The sequence below is a fragment of the Apostichopus japonicus genome, chromosome 22 (assembly GCF_037975245.1).
Source record: "Apostichopus japonicus isolate 1M-3 chromosome 22, ASM3797524v1, whole genome shotgun sequence".
NCBI classification, from domain to species: Eukaryota; Metazoa; Echinodermata; class Holothuroidea; order Aspidochirotida; family Stichopodidae; genus Apostichopus; species Apostichopus japonicus.
Window position 1 is genome coordinate 19517810 of NC_092582.1, and position 11900 is coordinate 19529709.

Genomic DNA, 11900 nt, shown 5'->3' on the forward strand with positions numbered 1-11900 from the left:
GAAGACTGTACTAGCTTTAAAATAGCTTTATAGTTCGAACTACAACAACTTTTGAGATGTTTATCATGTTCGTAACCCAGTCCAACAATACCTGATGAAAGATGTGAAACAACAATAAGATTAACTATAAGAATCTGGTGATTTTGGTCAGAACTGCCCTTGAATCAACTGATGTTAATAATTAAGCTTAAATGTATGTAAATAAGGTCGAGGCTCATAGGTGATACCCGACGATTCCCGAAACTATAATGCTGACCCATCAAACTAATCATGAAATTGGTATGTCGGATCTTTTTTATTTTAATCATTTAAACTTGAATCATAGCGAACTTTAGAAGGAGAGCTTCTTAATTGCCAAGGCTTCCTTATATATATATATATATATATATATATATATATATATATATATATATATATATATATATATATATATATATATATATATATATATATATATATATATATATATATATATATCAGATCGGCCGATGCACTGCTCAAAGCCTTCAAAACCTACGTACAATTTGAATGTGAACGTTAACAATGTAGTTCAATGATTTTCTGCTCTATCGTGGGCTTTCAGTATGATCTGCAGCCATGCATGTGTCGAGTTTAAAATATACGTGGCTGTTATCATGATATTAACTGTGCGACAAATACACGAGACGTTTAACAAAATATTTCGTGGGAAAAGAACATCGTATAACTCTCATTTCTTTAGCAACGCCAGATTTCCCCTTGAACTAAGTAACCTCCATTTTAATATGCCTTGTAAACTCTCGAAACGTGTCCGGACGGTTAGTCTGTAAATCTATGTTGTGTTAACTTTTATATAATCTAAGGGTCGGAAGGAAATACTTAAGAAGTTTGTATACATCCAGGTTTGTTAAACTACAGTTACCACTTCCCCTCTTTGGTTTATATTTTCATCACTTTTGATCTAGACCCGAAATGTAACACATAAGCCAAAATGCTACTTTCACTTCCCCATAATGTAATAACTACAGGAAATTATATTTTTTCTCTGGGTTCCGGTTTCTTTTAGTACAAGCTGTATTTTTCATTCTTCGCTCTCAGTTCACGTATATACGTCCTACAATTGTTATACGTAAGCGACCTTACCTAAACCGCAAAGGGTTGCAGTCCGTCGGTCTATTGTGTTCTAGTTTGGGAATACTCGACCATACAAGATCTGGAAACGTACCGATAGATATACCAAACATTCATTAACAGCTATCCGATTTATTTAATCTGTAGTATTTTTTTAGAACAACATGGCGCTGCTGCGAAGATCGGCGTTGTCTTTAACGCACCCCAAACTGCATTATACTAGCGTCGACTTATCAGCCTTCTTAGTGCAGAGAGAAACCAGAAATGGCCATGGGAAGCATCTCTTTATTGAACATATTTCACCAGGCGGAATTCTCCACGATGGAGGCATCAGGTAAATACTTTTCCATCTCAATAATTTTCTAATCAATGACGATCACGCATTATCGGTTGGTTTTTACAAGAGCGATTTACATTGCTTATAAGAACAGGCGAACAGTAATCACGCTAAGTTCACCCTCTCTCTATGAATGTCTAGTCTTGGCCAAGCCGTTTGTTATACTTTTTTTATCGCGTGCAACTGTACATGCCTCAGAGTCCGTTTCTGCCTACCACGAATGTGCTTGCCCACTGTATTTTACATGCCCGAGGATCTGTCCGATTCAAACCTAGTCTTGAACATTTCTCCAAATCGGGGCGTGACCTTGTGTAAACCACAAAATCCCTATTCATATTACTATTATGAAATAATGTGTCATGTGAGATCATGTGTCTTTCACAGCAATTAGTGACCGTCTCACAGTGTACAAACCAATTTAAGGCCAAGTGATGTACACTGCAGGAGGTAGGGCTTGAATAAACATTTTGGGTGAAATGGGCCCAACTGGCAAACCTGATTGGCTTCTTCGCTTTTCTGAAGCAAATCTTCCAAATTCAAAAGAAAACATAAGATAGCTTGGGAGAAATGTGCAAGACCCTAGTATCAATCGAAAGCGTTACCGCTGTCGTTCTCTGGGCAGTACAGCAAGTAGATACGGGAAAATAGCTTTGGGGAAGAAAAAATCTTACACAAGACTAAATTGTATCTGGTTTTCTGTCCCATATAAAACTGAATAGTATTTTATTGAAGTCATTCATAAAATAATCTGGTGGGTTTGGCCGAAGAGAAAACAAGTTGAGAGATTGCGAAACTTTTAATCAGAGTAATTCTGTCAATAGGAAGTGAGGTCACGAGTGGACCACTGCTTAAAGAGTATTTTTGAGACGAGAAAGTTTTGGTATATAATTGAGACTGTAAATAGCAGGTTTCTGGTTTGTGAAATGTATACCTAATGATTTAATAGGGCCACCGGTGATGAATTTACCACAATTCTTGAACAAAGCAGGAGTATCGCCATAAGTAGGACCCAAAGGGAAGGGAGATTTGTTATAATTTATGACCAAGCCCGAAAGTCACCTAGTATATCAAAACAGCCTGTAGGGAATTAATATCAATGTCTAAGAAAATAGTAGTATCATCAGCATACTGGGTTAATTTGAAGTGATGATTGTTAATGATTATACCTTTAATAGTATTACTAGCACGAACTTGGATTGCGAGAAATTCAATACTTATGATAAACAAATATCGACTCAATGGGCAATTTTGCCATACACCTCAAATAAACCAGATGAATAACCATTATTATTAATACAGGAAGAAGGTCTCGAGTACGAAACGCTCTTTTTTCATAATTGTTTTCATATTGTTCGAGATACGAAAGTATGTTACTGAAGAGGGCCCAGATGAGAGATTTCCATCATGAAAACCTCTACAATATTTCTCCTTTATCTATTTTATCTAGGCATTCGGATCGATTGATTTCAGTAAACAAAGTCCCTGTTGAGCAGTTCTCATTTGACCTCATCCTCGAATCGATTCGTTCTCTCTCGGTGATCGCGTTGGTAATTCTTTCGTGATTAATATATTTTTCTAAAACTTAACTCATCAACGGAACGAATTATATTTATTTCCGTATAGCCACATTTTGTTTATTTTAGTCTTCTAATAACTAAAGAACAATTGTTGATTTCTTTGAGAACACGAAATTACTTGTCGACAGGTTCATTCGTAGGAAATACCCAGAAAGTTGAACAATTGTAGAGATGCATAATATTCGCCACGGCCCTCGTTCTCTTGCCTGGCTACGGGCATACATGTCGACATATACCAATCAGTCATACCTTAATGCCAAACTTCATAAGTTTACGAGTATGTTACATTCAACACTTCTTTGAATATGATGTGTGTTATAGTGCTTTATGCCATTTGGAGCAGAACTATGATCGTCAAATGAAATAATTTGTCCATATTATCTCAGTGACAAATATATTATCATTGGTTAATTGTCATGACACCCAATCAAGCTTTCTCTCTCTCTCGCTCTATTTTCTTCAAGGCTGTCGAAAGAAAGGTAAATGGCAAAGTTATTCCAATTGTGGCGATCCTCGACATCGGATTCAAATCAGGTAATTCAGGTGAAACAAGATACGGCGTCTAGAAATTTTTATGAGCTCAAAACCACGATTCGACACAATGTTAGGTCTAAGTCATCAGAACGCGTCAATGAAATGTGTTTGTACAAACTAACAATTATAACTTAGGAAAAAACTTTCACCCCTGCCCACCACCCCGAAACCCCAAAAGTCTGAATTGTTACCAAAATGTACTTTCGGATGCGATCATATATAACCATACTATTACCTTTACTCCATAAGGAACTATGGCAGGCAAATAGAGAACATAGCCCACCAACAGTATGGAACGCCGAATGTACATTTACTTTTGTGTTCTTTACAGAGTTGGTGTTGTACAAATTGTTATACCAAAAAAAAAAGCGAAAAGCATAAAGGCTTAGATATATGAGGAGAACGTTTGCTGTTTAAGTTGTTTGATGATATCTACCACTATTTCATATTAATCGATTATATACGGTCAAAGGTAGTCAGGCTGACAAGTCTAACGCAATGTCTAAAGACATAAAACGAAGTTAAGGTGTAGTTCACTGCCAATATGTAATTAAGCATATTCAGTGGTGTATAGTAACATGGCGTGTCGCCCAACTTCGCCCCTAATCATAAATTAGAATATACGTATTAGTATACGTAGCTTATGAATCCAGGTAACTGAGTACACGTATGAAACCGACTGGTTTGGTTAGGGTCAAAGGCCCACAGAGGTCAAGGTCTGAAATGTTGTTAACATAGTATATACAATGTTACACCGTTAATTAATTGCATTTGATGTGTAGGTTCACGTTAGTGAGTACAAAAGTACAACAGTTGTAAAAGGTCAAGAGTTATTTGAGGTCATCAAATGTCACGGTCTGAAAACCCTGTAAGCACGATTTTCTCCAACCGTACAAATGAGAATAACTTATTTTTTTACACAAGAATGCCTACTATAACATGCGGTATTATTTTCTGTCAAAGTCGTGTCAAGGAATCACAATGAGCCGATCGGCTTGCTGGTTATTTTCATTAGGTTCATGAATGATATTTTATGTTCCCTATCTAGATGGTAATCACTATCTGGAGTTCGGCGGGTTTTATTGGAATTCTGATTATGCAGATATTGAACCTTTCATCCCACTTGAGGTACCCTCTCTACGTACCTATCAGTACAGTGGAAAACAAGAGAACGTTAGGTTTGTTGTTACTGAAGGGACGGAGCAACTGTGGTTGGAAGTAGATGGTGACGATATTGAATTCACTGAGTCCAATGGTTCACTGAGTAAGTTAAAAACTCGATTCTCATTGAGTCATCAAGAGAAACTGGTTATGGTTTGAAACAGTTCACCAGGCCGGAATATCTGAGTCCGGTGCATAACTTTTGTAGGATCTATACGCTACTTCATATCGCCTACGCCATGCTTTAATTTAAATAGAAGTGAAATGTCGTAAATGTTTAGTATGTAGACTTCCTAACCAGACCGTTGTGCGCCTCACGATTACACGATGGCTGTACTAGCCTTGTAATAGCTTTACAGTTCTAACTGCAGCAACACCGAATGTACGTTGCACAGTGGCGTAGCTAGGATTTTTTGAGTGGGGGCCATGGGAGGCTGTTCTTTCTTGTGGGGGGGGGGCGGAGGTTACTATCTGAGCGGAGCGCCACCTTGGTTGGCGCGGAGCGTACAGAGAAAATTTGAGATTTCAGCACCCCCCAGATCGCAGGAGATGGCACCTGTGAGGCAAAATAGCAACCAAAAAGATGTGCAACTTTGGTGACAGAAATGCAAAAAAAAAGTTTTTTTTTCCATTTTCATGCTGACTGGCCTTGCATGCCAACTCAGCCAGACTTTTAACTTGAGGGAAGTTGGCATCATTGGCGTATGGGACCATTTCAGTTTGGGGGGCAGAACTTTTTGTGCCTGAAAGTTCCCGTGACACTATCTAAGCGGAGCGCCACCATCGGCGTACAAGAAAATTTTTGGCACACAATGCCTCTCAGGTTGCCGGAAACGGCACTTCTGAGGCCTTGCAAGTTGCATCTAAACATTCTTTATTATATAATCTCACGTGTTAGAAATTTACACTGTCCCAAAAATTTGGTAAATTAGAAGAAGAAAAAATGGTAACATCACTTTGAAGGGGAAAAATGGGACAGAATATTTTTAAGCTCCTATATTTAGTTACCTTATTTATTATTTTAACGCAGTACTCAGCTACCTCCAGAAAAACATACATTGTTCAACGACACGTAGGCGGGATAATGTCGCTGTGTCGGGTGAGACTGCAATTTGTCTCACAAAAACGTATAAAATATAACAAAGAATATGATAAACCTGTACTTCTAGGCTTGTAGGCACCCCCCCCCCACTATCCATGAAAAAGAAAATGTTTCTTTTATACACTCATGTCGGGGATATCCAGGTCAAGGGCGGCGGAAGCACTTTTAATCTGGGGGGGGGGGCACCGACATCAAAGGGCACTTTGCAGAAATTCGATTGGAATGATGCAGCCTTATATTCAGTACCCTTTATAACTCTTATTGTATTATCTTCTTTGTGTATTCACATCAATCCATCAACGCCCCCACCCCCCCCCCCTTAAGGAAATTATGCATACTAGCACTGCAATATCCAATTCGCAAATTGGGAAGCAAGGAACAAGTTTTCTTTTGAGACAAAATGAGGTGAAATCATACTAGTTGCTAATGTAGGAATCTTCCGAATTAGAGTTTTTTTCTTTGTTAATATCTTAACAATTTTTTTCCATTCGAAAATGTTTTGAGTTTGACTCACAGAAATTCTTTAAAAGTCACGGGCTTAGCCAGGATTTGCAAAGTTGTATGCACGACTATCTGAGCGGAGCGCCACCTTCGGTTGGCGCGGAGCGTACTAGCAAATTTTTGGTTTTACAAACCCCTCAGATGGCCGGAAACGGCCCTTCCCGAGTGTTAATTCTGGTTCCCTGGCCTCTTGCTAACTTGAGGCACCTCAATTTTTATGTAGAAAGAAAGGCACATTTTTAACCTGAGGAAAAGTGGGGGAGGGGCACGTGCCCCCCTTTCCCCCGGTATATATATATATGTATATATATATTTCCAGAGGACAAGAAATTCGGGCAAAAGTCCTGAAAAATTCGGGCAGCCTATGAGGAGAATTTTTTTCTCCTCTTGGGAGCAGTCTGTCCCCCTGCCCCCCCCCCTCCTCGTACGCCTATGGTTGGCATCATATGTCGTTTCAAGGTGTCAAGGCCTTTCTCCCAACTGACACCCCTGTGGGCTACCGGTAGGTTTGCAGGATATGCCCACATGTGGACTTAAATAGCATTAGAGGAAGGGGATGGAAGACTAACACGCATCGATGTTTCGGTAATGGTCCACATTGGTGGCTCGGTGCTAATTAGGCCATTTATTGGATATCGATATCGCGCAGCACAACAAGGTTCGTGGTGTATGGTCGCATCGACCATTGCCATGCCAAGCTGTGTGACCATTCTCATGATTACTACAGATATTGTATTATTCTTATTCTGCCAGATGCAGACGAGAAAATTGTGTAACTCTCTTTCCCAAATTATTGAACAAAAAATATTAGTGAATGGCACTGATGATTTTTTTTTTTACAATTTTTTTTACCCCATTCCCAGTGGGGGGGCAGTGGGGAGCCAGCCGATTTCATGGGGGGCCTCGGCCCCCAGGCCCCCCGTAGCTACGCCACTGACGTTGCACATACCTATTTCTTCTAACGGCATTAAATATTGAAAGAAACTCAAAAACATTAATGCGTCATACACTCACATTGATATGTTGTAATACGTTATCACACCAGTATAATCATTGTGGTAAGTGGTACGGACATGTTGATGTTGTCTTTGGCGCGTAGGATTGCAAGCTTACCTCACAGATTAGATGTCTGATCGCCGTGCAGGCTTAAAACTCGTGTAACAACAGGCTGTAAGTTACCGTATGGACGCTTATTGTATGTCCAGAGTTTTGAAACCGGTAAGGAAGGTCGTAATTCCATTGTAGGCGTTTGTCACCTGTAACGAACAATACTAGTTCTGTTTTTGGTGACATATTTTACATAACTCTAGAGATCAAACATGATGCTAACCAACTCGAAAATCATTTGTGATTCCTAGAAGCCGGATCTCGAAAGAGATACTTTGAACATACTTTATGTTAATGAAATGGAGGTAAACGACAAAGGCAAATGAATATATATAATTGAAATCGTAATGAGTTGGAAAATCAAGAACAATATATAGCCTATATCATATATGTAATATCATCCTGTCCATGCTGGGAGTTTTTGCACTGTTTACTAAATAGACAAAAACGCTGCTTCAACATGGAATCATAACTGTTTGTTTCTCTTGTCTCTCTTTAATATCAAGCCTCTTTCACAATGTACAAATACGACCCTACAAGAAGTCCAACAAACAGCCAGGTTGTGATTCTGGTTCCGACGGATCAACCATGTTTTTGTTTAGCAGCAAAGAAGGACAACGACTTGGTCCTTTGGGTAATTAAAAAAACGTTAATATACATTTATTAAGAACCCTGAAAATATTATACATTCTTAACTTTGTTATTGTCGAAGTGAATTAACCGATACTATTTTCGTTATCCCAGAATCACAGCACTTCAAATGTAATTTTTTGTATCTTACATAAATAGTTTTAGATTATGTACCATCTTTTACTTAAGCTTATAAATATAAACCAGCAGTGCCTGTGTCAAAGATCAAGAATTCCGATATGATAGAGATATGATAAGAGATATGATTATATCTTGAAATAATAATACCCATCAGTTTTATCAATTAATTATAATGGACCGTTTGTTTCCTTTGATTTTGTATATATATATATATATATATATATATATATATGTATATATATATATATATATATATATATATATAAATATATATATATATATATATAAATATATATATATATATATATATATATATATATATATATATATATACATATACAAATAAACATATATGTATATAAATGTATATATATTGATAAATATATATATATATATATATATATATATATATATATATATATATATACACACATTTCAATTGATATGATATTGAAAAACTGATCTTGAAATTTATATATATAGCCATTTGATGAAACCGTATATACGGGAGATGAACCGATACCTGACAGTGCAAGCTTTTTGGAGTTGGTTCCGCAAGACGGCAATGAATATAACATTGAAAGCACTGTAAATAATGGTAAGATTTGTGAAAGAACAGAACGCCATAAAGATATGATCACATTTATTTAATACAATCATTAAATTATATTTAATAGCACAGGGAGTACTGACTATCAAGTAGAAGCACAACAGAAGGGATAGTTGGTCTAAGATCAATTGTTATGAAACGATAGTATCATTCTATCAGTTTTACATCATGCATTGTTCTTTTGGTTCGTTACCCCTTGGATGGCAACTAAAGAAAGTTTCGTGTTGTTAGTACAAAGAAATGTTCTGACCAGAGGTCGGCTGCATGATCATGGTTATCTGAGCCCTCGGCCAAAGGATTAAGGACACTGTAACAAGCACCCCCACAAGCGACGTAGCAATCAACAAAAGGGGAATTCGATATAACTCCCATCACACACAAGTACAAAAACAAACATAGACCAAGAAACACTTACGAGGTTTAGCACATTCTTTGAGTATGGATTTCAAAGATTTATGCTTGGACGTAAACGAAAATGACATATTGAAAGTTAATAGCAATTTTATGTTTTGAAAGATTGTGAATCTTTTATTTCAGTTTACTCTTTAAGGTTTCAAATTGATTTCAATTTACTTATCACATTAACTGCTGACAATTCTGTGAATTCTAAGACCGCCCGTTCACGAGACCGATGTAGTGTTTAAAGATAATTAACATGACCATAATAGAAGTCTTTCTTGTTTTGTTTCTGTGCGGTTAACATGTTTATGTGCCCATATTTGGGCGATATATGTATTGTATGCATCTTTGTGTGTTTAAGTGTCATTACCTAGTTAGGCGTGAAATCTTTTGTTGTTGTTATAACAATCAGCTTATTATGTTTTCTTCCTCATGTTTTTCGCAGGTTGGTATATTACGAATGATGACATGAAAGCCGTAATGACAACCACAGGCTCTCTGTTTTTACCATCGTATTTGGAACATCTCCCGCTGGACAAACACAAGTCACAAACTCCTCACCGGCTATGTATCTATATGTAGGACTATGTATATATGTATGAATCTAGGTTGGATGTATGTATGTGGGCCCTATATAGTGTGTTTGTGTGTGCGCTCGTGTGGGTGTATGTAAGTATGTATGTTAAGTAAGCAAGCAATAAACTTGTTTCAATACCTTTTTACAAACTAGAACTTATAATTTGATTTGCAAGTACAGTTGCTTGATCAGCTTATCTCGTCTTTTAACTTAGGATTGTAAGATTCGAAGTTTTGAAAGATTTAATAAAGCTGAAGCCTTGCACTTCATTTTTGCCTTAAAAAATCTAAATTGGAGAAAATTGAATCAATTTTTGGTGTAGAATCATAATCAGCTCTAAACGTAAAAGATCATTACAATCCATAATTTCCCTGTTACAGGCAAGAAGACGCTGTCCTGTTTCCACATAAGGCCAATTATCATACAGTACACATCATCTAAAGCTATAAAGGGTTAAGACGAAAGAAGAGAGGTTAACATATAAGTAATTAACATCTTAATCTCTTTTCGCTGTGTTCGAGGCCTTTGTTTCTGTCATTATTTCTCTACGGAGTTTAATCGTGATATTATATAATGTTACAAGCATGATGACATGATAGTTTCCTCAAATTTAAACTTGTTATACACTAGGCCCGTAGCCAAGCTCCAGACTTATGTGCCTCCAGCTCCCTTGTTGGTGCTACCACCGCTGTGTAGACAACTTTCAAAAAGTTACCGAAACTAAGAAGTACTTAGCCCGATATGATAATAAATGGATAGATCCTGTAACTCTAAACGAACTAAATGTGTCGTTTAATAGACTCACCAGCGTTCTCATTAGAAAACCAGAAACCCTTTCAGAAAGCTTCCTAAACGAAGAGATATTTAGTCAGTAGACGAAGAAGAATAAACATCTAATTACTTTGTATTATAGCTTTAAGCAACTGTTTGGGTTATGCTTGATTGTTTTCTTGGTGCAATTTGATTTTAAAATCCAATTACAATATAGTTTATATAGCACGACTAGTTTTATTTTAGTTTAGATAATACTCAATATACGTTTTGCTTTACAATGTATTTGGACATGTCATTAAATTTTGTCGGTTTCCCATATGTTATGACTACCTGTAAAATATGCATTTGCATACATCATGCGAATGGAGTGACAAGTGGTGAAGTTTGGGGTGAATTGTACCTGTGTATCGTATAAGAAATGGTTCAACAAGTTTTCGCTAAGATCGTGGCTTTCCTGCGCTCTGAAGGCAATTGGGGTCTATGGTTTTTCGTAAGTTCAAACTAAGATCAAGTATCGCGTAATCGTTGATTCATTGATATATACGATCAAAAGAAAACAAAAGGGGAAATCGCCAGTAAGATATGTTCGATCAATAGTACATTGTGATTTTTAGTATAACCCGCTAGACTTAGGCCTCTTTATATCCATACGTTAAAATGTTGGCCAAATTGTTAAAAGCTTCTTTCGGATAAATAAAAGATAGAATATGAATAAACTTGAAAGGAAATTTAGTTACTTCTTCTTTAGTGAGTCAAGTTTGGGCAGCGGGGTATCCTCTCCATTGCAAGTCCCCCTCCCCCCTTCTCCGATAAAACTCTGCGTATGTGTCTGTTCAACAAAATGGCACTTTTAAATACAAGAAATAGAAGAAGAAGTGTCACTTGTAATGTATGAATACGGGTACTAATCAGGATTTCCATCAAACAACGGGTACATGTGCCATCTGTGGCAACCCCCTCTCTCATCTGATTCTCGGGGTCGCCTATTCTTCTCATTTGGATCTCAGATAAATACAGTTAAGGACACGATGGTTAGTGAAGGAGACTCGAGCAAGAAGGAATATCATGTTGTCGTAGATCACCAAATTGGTCCGGGGCTAACAAGAATCTTGAAGGCATTATCATCATCTTAAATACCTTTTGCCAGAGCCTAGTAAGCCGATTTAAGTCAAATATATTTTGTGTGACACTGTCAAATGGATAAACCGGGACAGAAAGCAATGACAAACAATATTTTGATTAATCTGCAGTGTATATTTTTTAACAACAAAGACGTGACTAGTGCATACATTGACATAGTGTTGTCAAGATTGAAATAGTGTTCTCAAGCTGCACAATCA

General features: G+C 37.1%; 1 protein-coding gene across 2 annotated transcripts; it reads left to right on the forward strand.

Moving 5' to 3' along the window:
• Window positions 1–1064: 1064 nt before the first annotated feature.
• Window positions 1065–11292, forward strand: LOC139964319 (uncharacterized). Of its 2 annotated transcripts, XM_071965829.1 has the most exons (7): window positions 1067–1444; window positions 2895–2994; window positions 3489–3558; window positions 4607–4822; window positions 7936–8063; window positions 8684–8798; window positions 9655–11292. In XM_071965829.1, exons 1-7 carry the CDS (start codon window positions 1275–1277, stop codon window positions 9789–9791), a joined length of 936 nt encoding a protein of 311 aa, XP_071821930.1. In that variant the 5' UTR covers window positions 1067–1274; the 3' UTR covers window positions 9792–11292. The 2 variants fall into 2 exon arrangements, with proteins under 2 accessions (XP_071821931.1, XP_071821930.1); XM_071965830.1 differs by lacking the exon at window positions 4607–4822 and having other exon boundaries at window positions 1065–1444.
• The last annotated feature ends 608 nt before the right edge of the window (window positions 11293–11900 follow it).

Excerpts from the sequence above, each read along its gene's own strand:
- LOC139964319 (XM_071965829.1), top strand. The coding sequence starts at position 1,275 with ATGGCGCTGCTGCGAAGATCGGCGTTGTCTTTAACGCACCCCAAACTG. Across the intron at positions 1,445-2,894 it reads CTCCACGATGGAGGCATCAG|GCATTCGGATCGATTGATTT; the intron begins GTAAATACTTTT and ends TATTTTATCTAG. Across the intron at positions 3,559-4,606 it reads CGACATCGGATTCAAATCAG|ATGGTAATCACTATCTGGAG; the intron begins GTAATTCAGGTG and ends TTCCCTATCTAG.